This window comes from Macrotis lagotis, chromosome 1 (assembly GCF_037893015.1).
Source record: "Macrotis lagotis isolate mMagLag1 chromosome 1, bilby.v1.9.chrom.fasta, whole genome shotgun sequence".
NCBI classification, from domain to species: Eukaryota; Metazoa; Chordata; class Mammalia; order Peramelemorphia; family Peramelidae; genus Macrotis; species Macrotis lagotis.
Window position 1 is genome coordinate 287,426,117 of NC_133658.1, and position 18,904 is coordinate 287,445,020.

The 18,904-nt window shown below is 38.7% G+C and overlaps 1 protein-coding gene across 5 annotated transcripts; it reads right to left on the minus strand.

The window, feature by feature from the left end:
* Nucleotides 1-535: 535 nt before the first annotated feature.
* Nucleotides 536-17,999, minus strand: GFI1B (growth factor independent 1B transcriptional repressor). 5 transcript variants are annotated; one of them, XM_074210817.1, is made up of 8 exons: nt 17,891-17,999; nt 14,227-14,321; nt 8,590-8,709; nt 6,326-6,451; nt 4,978-5,237; nt 2,609-2,746; nt 1,853-2,165; nt 536-1,436 (listed from the first exon to the last, which is right to left on the minus strand). In XM_074210817.1, the coding sequence occupies exons 3-8, from the start codon at nt 8,687-8,689 to the stop codon at nt 1,258-1,260; spliced, it is 1,116 nt and encodes a 371-aa protein (XP_074066918.1). In that variant the 5' UTR covers nt 8,690-8,709; nt 14,227-14,321; nt 17,891-17,999; the 3' UTR covers nt 536-1,257. The 5 variants fall into 5 exon arrangements, with proteins under 5 accessions (XP_074066918.1, XP_074066920.1, XP_074066916.1 ...); XM_074210819.1 differs by having other exon boundaries at nt 538-1,436; nt 1,853-2,018; nt 14,231-14,321; XM_074210815.1 differs by having other exon boundaries at nt 538-1,436; nt 14,231-14,321.
* Between the last annotated feature and the right edge of the window lie 905 nt (nt 18,000-18,904).

An 18,904-nucleotide genomic window follows, 5' to 3' on the forward strand; every position in this document is an offset into this window, starting at 1 on the left:
GAAAGTGAGGTTGATGACTTAGAACCGCATCTCCCTCATTTAAATCCAATTCATGTGCTTATACTGACTGGCATCACCTCCCTAATGTCATGGTCTTCTTTGGGAATGAAGGACAAAACATTATTATTAAACTCAGAAGATTTAGGAATGTCATCCCATGCAAATCATAGATAAGAAGGGAAATATCTTTCAGAGTCCCATTGTCTGCCTGGCTCCAGATTTGTGTTTATGGCTTAGGAAGGTACCCAGGTGTGTTGACCTTACAATGCTTAGAACCCTGAAAGGTCAGTGGATGGCCCAGGGGTGAGAGGTGGAAAGTGATCTTCAGAATTTGGAAGAATGAGATTTTAGAATTCATTCCCTGAGAAATAGCAAGTCTTCAGGGTCATGGTGGGAAAGGAGCAAAAACTGAGAATATGGGTGGTAAGGTTCAAGAAAGTATAGAAGGAATTCAGAGGACTGAGTTGTCAACTCTTAAGAATGAGGGTTCTAGGACATCTCTCATTTTAGGTCCTTAGCTAAAGGAGAAACTTTAACAAAGGCAGAAAACATAATAATCCTAGAGATCACATTATTAAGTTTGTGTTTTATTTAACAATGCCCAAAAGAATACATATAGAATACAGAAGTCATTGCTGGAAGTACATGGTTCTGACTCCTAGATAGAAGGGCTAGGGCCCTAAAGGTCTCTTGTGTTCCCTTCTAGTGCAAAGGAGTCACACCAATCTTCTCTTTGGAGAAAAGAATATAAAAATCAAGACCAAACCATTTCGACAGTTCCCAACCCAGAGCCTTACACATAGAATATACTCAATAAATGTTGGATGAATGAATGGATGAATTTGCAGTCAAAGAAAGGATGGTAAGGCTTTTCCCCTGCCTCTTCCAGTCTCTAGCTCATTCCATCTCTATCTCTCTGAAGTGAATTAGATCCAGTTAAAGTTCAGGTTATGGAAACAATTCTAGAAAATTATGTCCAAAATAGCAATTAAATGACTACCTGACCTAAACCCTTCATTTTATAAATGATGAAATTGAGGTCCAAAGAGATTAAGTGATTGGGTCAAGGTTTCACTGCGAGAGAATGGTAGAGCTCACACTACAGTTCAAGTGACCTGACTCCCAACATGTGGGTGTTCTTTTCTTCTGAACCGTCCTCAACACTGGAAGAAATCAAAATGCAGAGACAGCTAACCCCCCTGAGATTCAGCAGTGGAGATCCTGGCCAGCTGGGTTTTGTAGTGAGGAAATAATCATTCATTTGAGACTGTGCTGGCTCTCCCGATGGCGCCGGAGGTCTACTTTGCGCTGGAAGCCCTTGGCACAGAGCTCACAGCTAAAGGGTTTGAAGCCTGTATGTTTGCGACTGTGAGTGATCAGGTTGGAGCTCTGGCTGAAAGCCTTCCCACACACCTGACACTTGTGGGGTTTCTCTCCTGCAGAGAAATAAAAGTTGAAGGGCACAGTTTGAGGAAATTCAATAAAGCCTAGGCACTGCTATTTCTAGGTCTTCCTAGATTCCTGAATTCTCTTTTAGCCCTCATATCCATATTCTTAAGACTTGGCCTCTATTTAAGAGTTTGGGTTGGGGAGCAATGGATTGATGATACAAAACCAAAGTCAGGAAAATTATTTTGGTTCTTCTTTTCAACTAGTTTGAGGCCAGTAGTAACCAAAGAGTGTCCTCTTTTGAGTACACACTCACACTACAATGTCAGGTCCTGAAACATTCTTGAGTGAAAAAGAACATAGTTTGAGAAGAAGAAACGCCTCAGGTAACCCTGCCCCTAGATAAGGGAGAGTTGAAGCTCTCTGGGTTTTGGCATTTGTGGAGATATTCTACTCAACTTACCAGTATGAATGTAGGTGTGCTTCTTCATGTCTGACTTCTGGTGGAAGCGCTTGCCGCAGTATTGGCACGGGTAAGGCCGTGTGTCCGAATGGATGAGGAGATGTGTGGACAGAGTGGAGGAGCGCTTGAAAGCTTTGCCACACATCTTACATTCAAAGCTCCTCTCCTGCCGGAGGAAACGGGGCCCCGAGGGGTCAGGTGCAGGGGGGACCTCAGGGTTGTTTATTGTGAACGTTGGAGCAGGACTGGACCCAGCTGGGATCCCCTGAGGAACAGGAGACTCAATTGGGATGACTTTGAGAACACTGGAGACCTAGGAGATTAGGATCCCCATTTCTTTTTTCAGGGGATAGTGGGGAGGGGTGTCACCAGGTTATAAGCAAACATTAACAGTATTCACTGTAATATGTCTTGTTTATTTTTTCTGATTTCAAGGATTTTTAGAATCTATTCTGAGGTCTTGGCAAGTTAGACCAATGCTTCTACATCTGTAGTTTTGTCATCTGTGGTGTGTCCTGGCTGTCTACTTGGGGACTGGGGGGAGGGGAAGGAAAGGGAGAGGTATTGTTGATAGAAAGGTGACAAACTGACATAGATAGAGAAAAGAGGATGACTGGGGTATGGATATGGGAGAGGACACCCTATCTGTCTCCTCTCCCTCTGTTTGCTCCCTACTCTGAGCAATTTCTATTAGAATGGAAAAGGAAAGAATAAATTTCTTGTTCCCTTCCCCTCCACCCAATACAAACTACCTACCTGGGAGTGTATATGAACATGCTGCTCAAGGCTGACTGCATGGCCAAATGTTTTGCCACAAATTTCACAAGCGAAGGGTCGAGTCCCACTGTGGGCTCTCCGAACATGGACCTCCAGCCCATGGGGTGTAGGAAATACCTGCAGGGAAGTGAGAATGGGGAAAAAGAGGACATAGCAGGTGAGGGGTCAGGTGCTTCCTTTGTGCTGATTCTTCTCCATGTCATTGCCTTCTACCATGATCAACAGAGTTTCATAAGAGTGAAAAGAGGTTCAAGCCTTGAGCAGCCAGGATTATTCTATTCTGCCTCTCCATGGAAGTGAGTGGGCCCTAAACTGAATAGAGGGAAGCACAGAAAGACTTCAGCAAAGTCTTCAGGGCAGCTAGGTGCTCCAGTGGATAGAGAGACCTCAAAGTTGTTATGAGAATCTCATGAGATAATTATTGTAAATTAGTACAGTGCCCAGTCCATAGCAAGTATTGTATAAATGATAGCTATTAATATTATTAAGTGATAGAAGGTGAAATAAGCACAGTTAGAAAAGGATGATGTTTTGTCCTTCATTTTTTTAGAGTTTTTTTTTGCAAAGCAATGGGGTTAAGTGACTTGTCCAAGGTCTCACAGCCAGGGAATTAATAAGAGTCTGAGGTCAAATTTGAACTCAGGTCCTCCTGACTCCAAGGTCTGTTCTCTATTCACTGCACCACTTAGCTGCCCCTTTGTCCTTCATTTTTGAAGAAGACCATGACATCAGGGAGGTGATGCCATGACAAGCACATGAATTGGTTTTGAGTGAGGGGGTGCTGTACTAAGTTACCAGCCTGACTTTCTTCTCCAGAGTCATCTAAGTCCAGTGACCAGATATGAATCAGGATGACTGGAGATGACCTTGGATGAAAGGCAATCAGGGTTAAGTGACTTGCCCAGGATCACACAGTTAGTATGTGTCAAGTGACTGAGACTGAATTTGAACTCTGATCTTGGCATAGTAGACAGAGCATTGGCCCTGGAGTCAGGGGGACCAGAGTTCAAATTTGCTCTCATATACTTGACATTTACTAGTTGTGTGACTTTGGGCAAATCATTTAACCCCATTGCTCACAAATTTTAAAAAAGGGGAAAGAATGAAACCCAAAGGTACTGTGATTTATATGGCACAACATCACACACACACACACACACACACACACACACACACACACACACACAAAAGGAATATACATAATGAGTAGAATGGAAATGGAAAAATAACAGTTAAACAAAAGAAAATAAATACTTTGAAATTATAATAACCAAGTTTGATCCAAAAGAAAAGATATAAAAATACTCTGTCCCTACCTTTACTAGACAGAAATGAAGGACTGTAGTTATGGAGCAGTGATAAATAATATCCATCTTTTTCTAGGTGGTAGTTAATTTTATTAAACTGCTTTTTTTCTCCCTTCCTTCCATCCTCACTAGACTGATAGAAGATCTGAGTTTGCAGCTTTACTCTTTTTTAAAAATTTTTATTTAAGGCAAAGGGATCAAGTGACTTGCCCAAAGTCATACAGGTAGGCAATTATTAAGTGTCTGAGACTGAATTTGAACTCAGGTCTTCCTAATTCCAAGGCCAGTGCTCTATCTACTCTACCACCTAGCTGCCTTGCATCTTTAACACACAAATTGTTGATGGATTGTCAGGCAAGTCACATAAGCCTTCTGCACATTTGTTTCCTCTTCTATGAAATGAAGGAATTAACAACATAAGGCAAGGGTTCTTAATCTGGGTTCCTAAACTTTTTTAAAAACTATTTTGATTACTAGTCTGCATTTTTTTTTGTATTTAAAAACAATCATTTTGAGGAGTCCATAGGCTTCAACACTTTTCCAAGGGTTAGGGTTACTAACTCCTTGACCTAGGAGATATCTATACCAAGAGTGGGGATTGTCCAGAATCATTTTTTTCCAGTACTGTCCTGGCAACCACAGGTGGCAATTGAAATTCAATAAATCTAGAACTTTTCTAGGGATGAATTGATTAAATGTTTGACCAAATATAGCGGGCTAATTTTTAAGCTGATAATTTTGTAAGGCCTGCAAATGATGTTATAAATACTCAAATAGCCCTTGGCAGGAAAAAAAAGGATCCTCACCCCTGTTCTACATTCTAAGGTTTTTTCCCTCCTTATCCTGATAGACTAGATTTTATGTTCTTAGCTCTTCTAAATCTATAGTTATTGATTCCCATAATAGCTCTACAGTCCTCCAAATCAAAATCAAGACAAGGTAATTCAGGGACATGGCATATAAAGGAGAAGATAAGTATGGTAGAAGACAGAGAGATCAGACATCCAAAGTGCATCTCTTCTGTTTCTTCTGAAGACTTACCTTATTGCACTTGATGCAGTGATAGGCATCCATGCCAGGGGAGTAATGTAGATTGTAATCCAAAGAAGGGTCAGAGCTGGGGACCAGTGAGCTGCCATACAAGCCTACTGAGTTCTCTAAGAAGGTGGATTGCATGGTAGAGGTAATCTGTCCATAGCCATAAGGGGAAGAGAAGGCATCCCAAGAGAAGTTGGGTTTGTAGTAGGGTGAGGGAGGGGATAAGCCATGGTCCTGGGCCTGGAGAGTCAGGATAGAGGTCTCTGGGGATTTAGATGAAGGAGAGACATGAATACAGAGACAGCTGCATTACCTCTCTTACTGAGTAGGAAGCCTAGAGAAAAGACACAATAATATCCCATCCAACCTCTGCCCTTGACCAAAGCCTATCTCTGCCCTATCTTGAGCAATAAGGGACACTGGGATGCCTCTTGGTCAACAAGCATTTAATAAAAGCAAACTATGGGGGGGTAGCCAGGTGGCACAGGAGATAGAGCACCGGCCCTGGAGTCAGGAGTACCTGAGTTCAAATCCGGCCTCAGACACCTAATAATTACCTAGCTGGGTGGCCTTGGACAAGCCACTTAACCCCATTGCCTTGCAAAAAACCTAAAAAAAAAAGCAAACTATGTACCTAATAAGAGGAAGCATAGGATAGTTGTTAAAGATCATTCAAGATCTACATCTGAAAAAAATTTCTTGGTGACTCTAGGCAAATCTCTTAACCTTTCACCAATCAAGCAGTTCTCTAGTAGTTTAAAAGAGGTGACTACTTGCATTGGCAGAGGAAGATGAAATCATAGATTCAGTCTCTATCCTATTCTGAGCTTAACATTACTATTTTTCAGGGACTTACCAAGTACTAAGGCCACAAAGAAAGGCAATGGTGATTCCTCTTTCAAGGAATTCACATTTTGGTGGGAGAGTCAGCAGTTAAATAAGGTACATATAAAATACCTTATTTAAGGTACATATAAGAAATAAACAAAAATAAATGGATGGCACTAGAATCTGGGGAAACCTCTAAAGGCCTCCTACAGCATATTGAATTTAAGCTGAGTTGAACGAATCAATTCTCTATCATCTCCTTGTCCTGGATTCTTCTAATCTAGCCCATATAACTTGGGCATATCTCAATCTCTACCTTGCCCTGGACAGAGCCAGTTCTATCATCCTTAATTCTCTTCCTGGTTCTCCTAGTCTTCCAGAAATCCAAGACCACTGCCCTCTGGGGTCTATCACGCTTAATAATAAGCACTTTTTGACTACTCATTCTACCTTCTAGGAAATATTATGACTTTTCCCCCACACCATTCCCCAAGAGATTGGGAAGGGGACCTGAAAAAAGTACCTTGAACTGAAGTTGTCCTGGTCACACACTGATCCTTGTTCTGATCTTCTTTGGAGTCCTCCCATGCTGGACTTTGGTTTGGGCTACTAAAGGTTATGGTTTCTCCTAAGACCTGGTGAGTGGTAACTGCAGGGCAAGAAACACTTTCCAAGTGAGTTTACCCTGTAGACAAATCACATTTGCAATCCCCTTCTTAGGGGATGAACTCAGAAGGAAATACCATCTAAGGAGAGAAATCATCAATAATAGCAACTTCAACATCACCTCCAGAACCATCCCCTAATCTTACAGAAAACATTTTGTTTTGTGACTTCCTAATGCACCTATCATTTTGTTTTATGTATTCTTTAATGTAATCCTGTATGTGTCATATTGCCTAACTGGAGCACAAGTTCCCTGAAAGTTTATACTATTTAATTTTTACTATTTATATCCTATTTAAAATTTGTACCTCCCACAGGTTCTCAATAATTATTGGATAAGTTGCAAATTGCTTATTTTACTGTTTGTAGAAAGTTGCTCTACTAGATATTAAGGGACCCATAAAACTGATATAAGATGACAACCCAGTGTTATGGCACTCACAATGTAGTTTGGGGGAGATATATTGAATAGGGAAGGATAGGGAGAAAACATGACCATAGGGAACCAAGTTATGAGCTGAGGTAGGAGTGGGGGAAATATAGCTTTATTCAGGAGGGGGAATACTCTAGTTTGACTTGAATAGAATCAAGAATTTAGAGTTGGATCAGTGGTAGCAAATTCAAACAGAAATGGGGATACTAAACTGTACAGAAGGATCCCAGCCAGTAGCTAACTGATTCAGAAAACCACACTAGAATTGTCTATGTTCTATTACATTTTTGCTTATTTTGTTAAATATTTCTAAATTACATTTTAATCTGGGTCTGAGCCATGAAGTCTAGTGGTTAGATTTGACATCACTGATTTAGACCAACCCCCTCACTTTACAGATGAGGAAACTGAGGTTTGGAGAAATTAAAGTGCCTGCCTTTGGTCACCCAGATATGTTGGGAAAATGGGAATTTAAACCCAGATGTTCTATCAGCAAATCTGTAGTTTTTTCAAGGTACCACACTTACTATGAGTAGTATAAGACTGAAAAGGCAAGCTAGTACCATAATGGGAGGCCTTGAATGCCAGGTATAGGAGATTGAATTTTACTTTGTAAACAACTGGGAGCATATATGAATTCATATATTTCCAAGGAATTGTAGATATAAGTTTTTCTTCTACTTCTCCTTTTCTGCTGGGCAAAGGTCCTCTACAGGCTCTCTGCCTAGGACCAAAGTATAGAAAAGGAGAGACACATCCGAGACTCCCACAAAGAAATTAGAATAGAGATCAACTGAAGATCTCATTACTCCCAAATGACTCTGCAACTAGTAATGCATTCCGACTAGGATCATAAATTTAAAAAAAAAATTTTTTTTTCAATTAGTAAAAATCTACCTTCTCTCTGTCACCTCTGTAATCTTCCAATGAGAAAGAAAAACAAAACCCCTGTTACAATATACATTCAAGCAAATTATCCAAGATTTCCCCCCCAAAAAAAATTTCATTCTCTTGAATCTTTGACCTCTATCAGGAGGTGACTGATATGTTTCATCAGGACTTCCCTGGTAGAGATTGCTCATTATTAAGCCTTTCAGATTTGTTTGTCTTTCAATACTGTCATTAAAGCAAATTGGTCCTGCTCACTTGACTCTATTTTGTTCATGTTAATCTTCTCAGGTTTCTTTTGCCCCTAGTCTATCCTCATTTCTTACAGCATAATAATTCCAATACATTTATGTATCACCAATTGTTCAACTTTTCCCTAATTGATGAACACCCCCTCAATTTAGGATCATACATGTAGAGCCTCAGAAGTAATCTGCAGAAGTCATTCACAGCTAAGGAAATAGACATCTAGAGAGATTTAAAAACCCAAATAGGTAATAGGTAGCAGAGTGAGACATTTGAACCCCAGGGCCTCAGACTCCATCTTTAGCAGGGGATTTCAACAATGCCATATCCTCAAAATTCTAGAAAAATTTCCAGAGCAGAAGGAATCTCAAGGTTTCCATTATTCCAGGGTATTCGAAAGTCATTGGAAGATTGATGAATATAAAACTTAAGGATCAAAAAAAAAGAAGGAAAATCTTGATTTTTGAGCCTATTGCTCTTTCTTCCTCCTTTGAACTCAGCAATAAACTCTAGAGTATACTCAAGAAGTTCCCCAAAAAAAGAATCTGGCTCACCTGAGGGGGGGATATGAGCCCAAAGTAGATCATCATGTTGGGTTCGAGGTTTATGGTAAGTGTGGGCCTTTTTACTCTTGACCAGGAAGGAACGGGGCATTTTTAATCGCCTTTCTGGAACTGAAATAAAGACAAAAACACACCTTTGTAACGACTTTAAAGCATATTCATTACAACAATCCTGGAAAACAAGTCAGGCAAATTTTGTCATCTTAATTTTACAGTTGAGGAAACCCTGAGATGTTGGGTTTATGTAAATTGCACAAGCAAAAGTACTAAGTGACAAGAGTTGTAATTTAAACCTCATACTCTAATTCCCCATAATCTAATTACAATTCCAGGGCTCCTGGGAGCTCTGGTTTAGAAGGTCTGTAGACAATACAACTAGAGAATTGCTCTCATCAGAGGTCCTGACCTCCAGCTATTCCCTAGAAATTGTTCTGGGTTAGTCAGCTTCTGCTTCCCCAGCTTCTTCTTCCCTTCCCCCTGACTCTTCTTCTGTCCTACCTTCATCAGTCTCCCCAGTCTTGTGCCTCCTGTCTCCTCTCTCTCTCTATCTCTTTCTTGCCTCCTCTACTTTACCTCAGACCTTAACCAGAGTACTTCAGGACTTCTTTTCATTATTTGCTGGGGGTCTCCTTTAATAGCAGAGATTAATCCTCCTACCTCCTCCCTTTGTGAGTTGGTTTGCCATTGTCTTGGTTCTGCTACTAGGTCACTACCCAATTTCACATCCTATCAACAACACCTTTTAATTCATTTCCACCTTAGATGTTCCCAGCAACTGGGTGCTCAAATGGCTAAAGTTGAAGTCAAGATTAACCAGAGTTCCAATCCAGGCTCATTCCTTTGGTAACTGTGTGATCTTGGGTAGGTCACTTCACTTGATATAAACTGGAGAAGGAAATGGCAAGCTAATATCTTTGCCAAGAAAACCAAATGGGATCACAAAGAGCCAGAGATGAATGAAATTAAATAACAACAAATGGAATAAGATGATATTTGTCAAGAGCAGGCATATAATAGTATTTATTAAGCTCATTCCCTCATTTTCCCATATCCCTTTTTTTTATATCCCTTTTTTTCTAGTAGCAGCTAATCTCTTCTGCTCTAAGGAGACTCTCCATCTACTCTTTATGCCTCTTGTAGGAACCTGTTTTTATTATCATGTTGTCTTTTCTTTGAAAACATAAGCTCCTTAAGGGCAGAGATAATTTTTGCTTTTTCTTTATATCCTCTGAGTCCTGTTGCTTAATTATATGCTCTTTGATTTTAAGTACTACCTAGTTAGTACTAAATAGTTCTAAGAGTTGATACTTGTAGATGGCTTTAAAATTTACTTTCTAAGGATCCTCCCACTAACCTAGATACAATTCCTAATGTTTTCTCCCTAACTCTCTATCCCATTTTAAAGATGAGAAAACTGAGTTTCAAAGAGGCTGAATGATTTGCCTAGGATTATACAATCAATATCATCAAGATTCTAGGTCAGTGAATAATCATTTGTAGTGTCTACTCTGTGTCAGGGAAGTTTGATGTTACAAAGAAAAAAGACAACCCCTGTTCTTCCTTCCTATCTACAAATCCAACACTTTATCCTCTCCATGAGACTCTATCCTTCCAAATTAGTTATACACTAGTTTGTTTCATATATATCTTGTGTGTCCTTAACAAAGCTGACAACACCTTCTACTTTTATTGTTGAAGTGATATGTAGATGGCACTCTTTATTCAATAAATTTCAGTGATTCCCTCTCACCTCCCAAATCAAACATAAATATCTCTGTTTGGTGTTTAAAGTCCTTCCTAATCTAGTCCTTTCTAAGTCTTCTTCACTTAACATACTTTGCTATGTAGGGCGCTGACCCACTTGAAATTCTTTGAACATGAGACTCCATTTCCCAACTCCATGAATTTTCATGGACTATCCCTCATACCTGGAACTTTGACCCTCCTCATAGCTATCTCTTGATTTTTCTGGCTTTCTTCAACTCCCAGCTAAAATCCCACTCTATAAGAAGTCTTTTTCTGATCTTTAATGCTAGTGCTGTTCCTCTGTTATATCTCTAATATATCTTGCACAGATCTTGTCTGTATGTGGGTGTGTGTTATATATACTATATAAATTGCTATTTGTTTGTTTTCTCTCCTATTAGACTATGAACTCCTTGAGAAAAGGAATTGTTTTTTGTCTTTTCTTGTATTCCTTATGCTTAGCCCTTTGCTTGACCCTTAATAACTTGTTGACTTTATTGCAGGGAAATGATGTAAAGAATTATGAATGAAGGGCGGCTAGGTGGCTCAGTGGATAGAGCACCAGCCCTGGAGTCAGGAGTACTTGAGTTCAAATCCGGCCTCAAACACTTAATAATTACCTAGCTGTGGCCTTGGGCAAACCACTTAATCCCATTGCCTTGCAAAAAAAAAAAAAAAAAGAATTATGAATGTAGCAGAAGCAAAAATCTATAATCTTAAATCTTGTTAAATGGGTGGAGGTTCACTGCTCTTGAGATGTAAACTGACCCCCTGTAGATTGTATCCTATCTTCCCTGGCCACTGTTGTTTGTATCTTATCCCCCCCATTTTCCCCTTCATTTAATTTTAGCCTAAATGCTGGCATTGAAGAAAATAAAATGTTATACTTGGGGATCGAGCACCTTGTGACCTGAAGGACCAGTACATAGCTTGCCTTTGGAAGACACCCGGCCCAAGGTCCAAGAATACTCCCCAAGTGTCACCCTTTGTTCAACCTACCATAGAAGGGTATTTAATAGGAAGCACCACCCCTTTGAACTCTTGCTTTTTTCTAGTCCCCTAACCAGAAGGATAGGGCTCTTCCTTAACCCATGTGGAGCACCATGGGACTCTCACCATGTGGCCAGGCTAAGTCAAGCCTCATGGCTGCCTGTTCTCTCATTCGTTCTCTCTCTCTCTCTTTCTCTCTCTCTCTCTCTCTCTCTCTCTCTCTCTCTCTCTCTCTCAGACTTCACCTGGCTTGTCCTCAGGGTGCTTACTGCTTTTCTTACTAATTTTGACCTATGTACTTTGTAATAATATTTTACCATAATAAAATCCTAAATAGTTTTAACATTCCAGAGAGCTGTGAATTCCTTTGCCTTTTCAGTACCCTTAAATCTTCTGTCTTCAATATCTAAATCTTTAATAATCAGCAACAACTGGACTATATAACAGATATTTAATAAGTGCTGATTAAATTGAATTCTTCTGATAACACTTTAATTATTTCTGAAAATTTCCGATCACCCACAGAGCCTTGAGTTTGATATCTGTAAAGCGCGGGAAAAGGATTGAAGCACCCTCAGAAAGCAAGCTCTGAACAACCCTTTAAGGGATGGGGTGGGTGTTAGCTGCTGATAAAAACATCTGGCTCAGTGGAGGTGCTAGAGAGATTACAAGGGCATACAATATCAAGCTTTGGTCTTTGGGGCAGTTATAGAAGGTGGGGAGGAGAGAGCTCCCTGAAGCTGGAAGGGAGAACTGGATAGCACAAAGGACAACCTTTGTTCTCAATGCCATTTTTCTCAATGCCTTTTTTCTCAACTGCCATACTCCCTACCTCCACCCGACTCTGGAAGAAAAGAAAGACGAAATTGTATATTCTGAAATCTAAAAGTCTTAGACTAAGGGACAAAAAAATCCTGAGTCCCTTAAATTTGTATCTCATGATAGCTAAAGAACTCATTATAACCTTTCATAATGCTTAGATCAGGTTAGTAGAAAGAACACAGGTCTAAACATCAGAATACCTATAAGTCTCAGTAGTACCATTTACTAGCTGTGTGACCTTGGGCAAGTTGAGTCAACTCCCTGGGCCTCAGTTTCCTTTTCTGCAAAATGAGAAGACTGGATGAAATGCTCTTTAAGAAATCCTTCTGGCTCTTATATTCTAAATTCTAAGGGGGAAGGACAGACAATGAGAAAGCTCTAGGTATTATCCCTCTCAGTTCCTTGTCAAGCAAAAAGAACAGGCTGGCACTGTAATCACCCATACTTTCCTAGCAATAAATTCTTTATCTCTTGGGGACAAGTCTTCCTCCCCTTGCATTCCCCCCAACCAAGACATACACACTCACCCCTCAACCCCTCCCCTCTCCCTTCCCTCTTCCTCCAACCCTGTCCTTCACTAAATTAGTTTGGTTTAAAGGAGTATGAGAGACTAAGTCTCTGATTACAGAGAGTAGTCAGAATCTGGTGGGCTCAAGGTGGGAAATGTGTAAGATGTGGAGAATAAATTTGCATGAAAATTTGCATTTGTTCAGGTACTCTAGGGTGATATATTAGCAACCTGTTATCACGGTAGTTGAAGCAGTTTTGGATCTCCCCCTCCCCCCAACTTCAGGGAAAGTTATTCTTATTGTTGTTCTAAATGCTTTTAATCAGAGCCATTGAATCTTAAGGTACCTGTTAGGAAAAGAATTACTCTTATTTTTAGAGCTTCAGTGAAAAGTCACGGGAACTCAGACTGAAGAGCCTCTGACTGCAAGGTTGTATAGTTGAGGATGCTTCCCCAAGGATATGTGGGCAATGAAAAAACAAGATCCAAAGAGAAATTAACTCCAAAGAAAAACCACTGCTTAATTATGAAACTACTTTACTTCCTTCTGATAGAGCGGTATCTCTAGTTAGATATGAGTAACTAGAAGTGGGCAATATTGTGTGTGTGTGTGTGTGTGTGTGTGTGTGTGTGTGTGTGTGTGCTGTGAGAGAGAGAGACGAAATGGGAAGGGGTCTCCTAGTTCCTAGGGAAAGCTACAATTCATTCAGGGTGGGCTAAGGATAGAGATGACAATTCACCATACTTCTATTTTACCCATTAAAGCACCCAAGAGAATGCCCATGATTTTATCTTCAGGGTGCATATTGCATCTGGAGCTCAACATAGCTACCCTTCTAAAACCACTGAAAAATATCACCCAATGGCTTAGAACAGGAAATCATAAGGAGTCTCACTGAAACCTTAGGGCAGGGACATCCTGGTGATTTTTCATATTTTGGGTCACATAGGACACTTTTTACTGGAAGATCAGGGTTTATCAGTAGTAAACCCAGAATGGTCAAATCAAATTCTTCTGAGATCACCTGATCTTTTTTTGTATTTTTCCCTTAAAACAAAATATACACATGTGGGAGTGGGGTAATGGGGAAAAACTCCAGGAGAAAAAGCAGATGAGATAATAGGGATCCCCATTATAGTGTAGACTGACTAGTCTCCTTTATAGAATTTCAGGTCTAAAAGTAACTTTAGATCTCATCTAGTCCAACTTATCCATTTTATAGATGAATAAACTGAGGTCCAGAGAGGTAGATTGACTTGCTCAAAGTCACACCATAAACAATAATGGAATCAGGTCTCTTAACAGCTAATCCAGACAGAAAGATCATAAATATACTAAAAACCCCATGGCCATACTTTTTATGGTAGGAAAAAAAAAACAACCTGAAAATAAAATGAGAGCCCATTGATTGGGGAGTGGTTGGAAAAACTATGGCATATGAATAAAATGTAATATTACTCTGCCATTAAAATGTCAGATATGATGAATTTAGAAAAACATGGGGATATTTATAGGAACTGATGAAGAGTAAAGTAAGTAGAATTAGGAGAACCACACATACTCACAATAATGTGGTTCCTTGTATCATCAATCACACAAATGAAAGCAACAGGAGATGACAAAATATGTATTAATAGTAATGATCAATCTCAGAACCTGAAAACAAATGACAAATCCACTTCAGTTTCTCTCTTATCAAAGAGAAGTAAAAAACTATAGAAAGTGCTTGTTGGACTCAGGCAATGCAACAATTGAGTTAGCTAAAATCACTTAATTATTTTTATTTATTACCAGTGTGAGAGAGGAAGGTATAATGGGAAGGGAACAAAGAAAAATTTACTGTCCCTTTCTTTCCCTTGTGATCTTTATAAAATTACACAGTTAGAATTAATGATACAAGTGATCCCAAGTTAGACTAAGCCCTAAGTACAAATATACTGAGAAATGCTTGAAAGGAACTTCCCTTTGCCCTAAAACCTTCCCCTCTACCTCACTCCCACACATGAAAACAGGAACTAATCATCCATAATGCAGTTAATTAACAACTAAATAGTCACTAAAACAGTTCTGATTCACATGAATCTATTCTGGATTAGAGATGAGGGCACAGATTGTGAAAGAAGTCATCAATTTCTTTAAACAAATGTCTTGATCTTATTGGGTGTCTGGAAAATCAACCACTGTTAACATTTCTTCAGAAAATCTCTATTCCTGAGAAATCAACTCCTGATCCTAAGTTAGTATGACAACTGGTGCTTTGGTAAAAATAGCTAGCATTTTATTTTGACATAGAGTGTCATTTGGTCTTAAATGCACTATGGCACAATTTCTGGTGTGAACAAAGGTAAATAAAAGCATGTGACATATTATACAAGGACACTTTCAATTTAGGCAAGAGAATTGAGATGAGTGACATACACACCATCAGTCAAAGTACCTTCTAATGCAATTGATAAGAAGGCAGCGGGAAGTAGAAAGGACCCTTGATTGGAGTTCAGAGGACTGGGATTGAAATTCCAAATTCTGTCACTTGAATGACCTTGAATAAGTCATTTAACCTCTCTGGGCCTCAGTTTCCTTATTTGTAAAATGAAGGGATTTGACTCTAAAATTCATTCCAACTCTACACCTATGATTCTATGAGTTTAAGGGGTGTCAATTCTTATTTATGGGTCTCTGTAAAATGAGAAGATTGGGTTAGCTGATCACTGAGGTCCTTTCCAACTAGAAAAGTCTATGAGTCTATGTTCTCAGGCAACAGACCCACCCTGACTAAGAAATTCATATTTTGGGGTTCCCTTTTAGGAAGTATTGGGTAATTCTCACTGTATTTTCCCAGGGGTCAGTAATATGGGACTATCTTGACTTCCTTTGTATTTAAAGACCATGTGCAAGCCCTGCAGTTGTACGTTCCCTGAAAGGACTCTATGATATACCTGAATCTACCTTTAGCTGCAGAAATTAGAAAGTATGTCACCTTTAGACAGATCTTCAGAAAGTGATTGTGTTTATTTCTTTCTTTTAGAATTTTGTTATAGTCTGTGGCTTAACTACAAAAATGAATGTATATCTAAAGCATACAAGATGGAAAATATTGCTTTTGGATATCTAAGCAACTAGCATTATTTTTAAAAAAATTATTATTACTGAAGTAAAAGAAGGAAGAAAAGAAAGAAAGAAAGAACAGAAGGAAGGAAGGAAGGAATGAAGGAAAGAAAACAAAAAAAAAAAGGATACTGCCATCCTCTAGGCCAGGAGTGCTTAAATTTGGTTCATAAATGCTTCTCCTTACCTCCCACTAAGAAATATACTACTATACATAATTTTTTGTGGAATTTTTTTTAACTCAGATGGGGACAATATTTTGAGAACTGCATTTCAATATCATTGGCTTCTTTTGTAATTTTTCTAAAAGAAATTCATAGGTTTCACTAGACTACCAAAAGGATCTCTGATGCAAAAAAATTTGAGAAACCCTAATGAAGGCTGAATTGGGGCAAATATTTCTTTTGTTCCAGTTAAGAGCTAAGATGAAACACTTTGTACATTATGCCACACACAGCAAAACTCCTACAAGTTATATTGGAGCCTACCTTCCCAGGAAAAGCTAGAGAGGGCTTTTATGACTTTTATGACATAGACTAGTCTTCAACTTGCATCTCTAGAGAATATGGCACATTTTTAAAAAGCAGTTTAAAAAATAAATCTATAAAACTTTAAGCTAACCATGAAACCTCAGAAATGGTTTAAGTTTCTTTGGAGGGACCAGCACTGAACTCTTTTGAAGTCTCCCTAGGCTTCCTTCATAAGTGAGAATAGCAGTGGTCAGCTCCAACCTAGTGAGTTATTTATACTTATCATAAATACTGTCATCAGGCTAGAGAGAAGTGGATCTGATGTGATCTCTACCTTTTCTTTCCCCAAGACACACACTTCTCTGTGCTTTTTTTTAAAAGGAAAATTATGAAAATCAAAGGGAAAACAGACTTAGTCACAGTACCTTCATATCTATGCAAACACAATAAAGTATTTCCCTTGTTCATCAGAGGGTCAGGAAATCATTGTCTACAAGTCTACAAGTTTTGCAGGAACAGTTTGGAACTTTTAAAAGTTTAGTATATGGAAGAACACAAAGGTGTATGAAACTACACATTTTAGGTATGCCATGAACATTTGTGGGATTAGCACAGAATTACAGTATGTTAAAACTGGATTAGACTTTAGAAATCATTGAGTTCAGTGCACTCATGTTATAGCTGGAGAAACAGTCATAAATAGGTGTCTTGCTCAGAGACAATGGCAAAACTAGGACTAAAATCCTTGTCTTCCTTACTTCCAGCTTAATTCACTTTAGTAGGCCACCAACTAATTCAATAAACATTTATTAAGCACCTGTTGCTACAGGTCAAGCATCAGGCCACGTGCTGGAGATATAATTACAAAGAATAAAACAACCCATTTTCTTAAAGAAGTCTAATGGAGAGTGTTAGCATGTGTGTAAATGCATCTGTCTGTGAAGGTACTTAGATGCATATAGCATATTTGAATATGAATAGAATTTATTAAGAAAGTTTGTAGGTTGGCTATTCAAGAATAATGATATCATCTATTAACAGATGAAAGGGATGACAGAGACTCTATAGGCCATAAGATCAGATCAGAGGAACTTAGATTTAGAGATAGAAGGCATTTTAGTAGCCACTGAGTTCACATGCAAACACTTACTTTATTGGTCAGAGAAATTAAGTGGCCCATAGGCAGAATGCCAAATAAACATCAGAAATATTTAAAAATAAGTTTTTGATCCCAGAGCCATGGCTCTTTCTATTGCTCAGTATAGACCTAGAATTTTAGAGTTAATAGGGGGATAAGAGATTACAAAGTAAAATATCTTTATTTTAAGAATAGGGAAATTCAATCCCAGAGAGGTTAAGTGATTTGCACTAGGTCACACAGCTAGTTAGAATCAGAGTCAGCACTGTGAACCTGGTCTAATTCCTAATCTCCTTCCATTAAACCACAGTATAGAAAACATGTAGCATTTCAGACCTAGCTAATACCTTTCTAAACAATTTTCATTCCAAAATCTTTTAAAGTTCATATTGTTTTCTTTAAGTTCTTTGTATACTACCAGATGGATCACATATCTATTACCAAAAAAAAAAAATCTAAATTACACATGAAAATAAAAATAAATCTATGAAATCAACTTTTAAATCATTCACCTGTTTGGGACTAGAGGCTCACTCTCTTCAAGTTAGGACTTCAGTTCTTGCCAGAAAGACACTGGACTTTTACAACCTCCTCTTTGGATAACTTCTTCCACTCTGTCAACTTTGTTACTCTGTGCTCAAATAGATACTTCTCCTTTTTTTTTTCTACTGTTCCCCTCCCTGATTTTTCAATCTGATTACTTGTGTCAAAATCTGGCGGTGAAGAAACAACCAATGGGGAGAGAGAACTCAGGCTGTATTTGCTTATCAAAACTTTCCAGAACTTAAGGAACAGAATTCTCATTCCTAGTCTGGAGTCCCTTTTAGCAGCCCTGTTTGCTTAAGTTCTTGAATATTATTTAAAAAGAAAGTTCTGAGGAATGACAACCTGAATATGACTTTAGAAGGAAAAAAACTAGTTTGCATCAAACCTGTTTTAGTATAGAGAACATGATGCTTCTCATTTTTGCCCAGGAAATTAGTTCCTTTCCTTTAAATATAACACTACAGACATTGAATGCATGAAATACTAGAGTGTTACTTAAAAAACTCTGGGACATGGGAGTCATGAGATCTGGGTGATACCCTTGCTGGCTTGATAACAGTCAAATTTCATCCCCACTCTGATCCTCATTCCCTTGCTTACTAACTGGGCAATGAGAAAAAATTGAATTTGAATAGAGATTCTTAACGTTTTGTGTGTCATGGACCCCTCTGGAAGTCTGGTGAAATCTGTGGACCCCTTCTCAGAATTAATGTTTTAAAAACAAAAAATAAAATACCTAAGATTTCAAAGATTTAATTTATTTTTAAAAATAAGTTTATATATGAAACCCTGATGTAGATGATATCTGAGGTTCTTTTCAGATCTGTTTTAAAGTCCCACAAGCTCTGATCATGTATATTCTAAGATATCTTCCATCCTTGACATTTTTGGTTCTGATGTTCCTTCCATTTTTGACATTCTATATTTTAAGATCACTTCCTGCTCTAACATTCTGTATCCTAAGGTCCTTTCCAACTCTA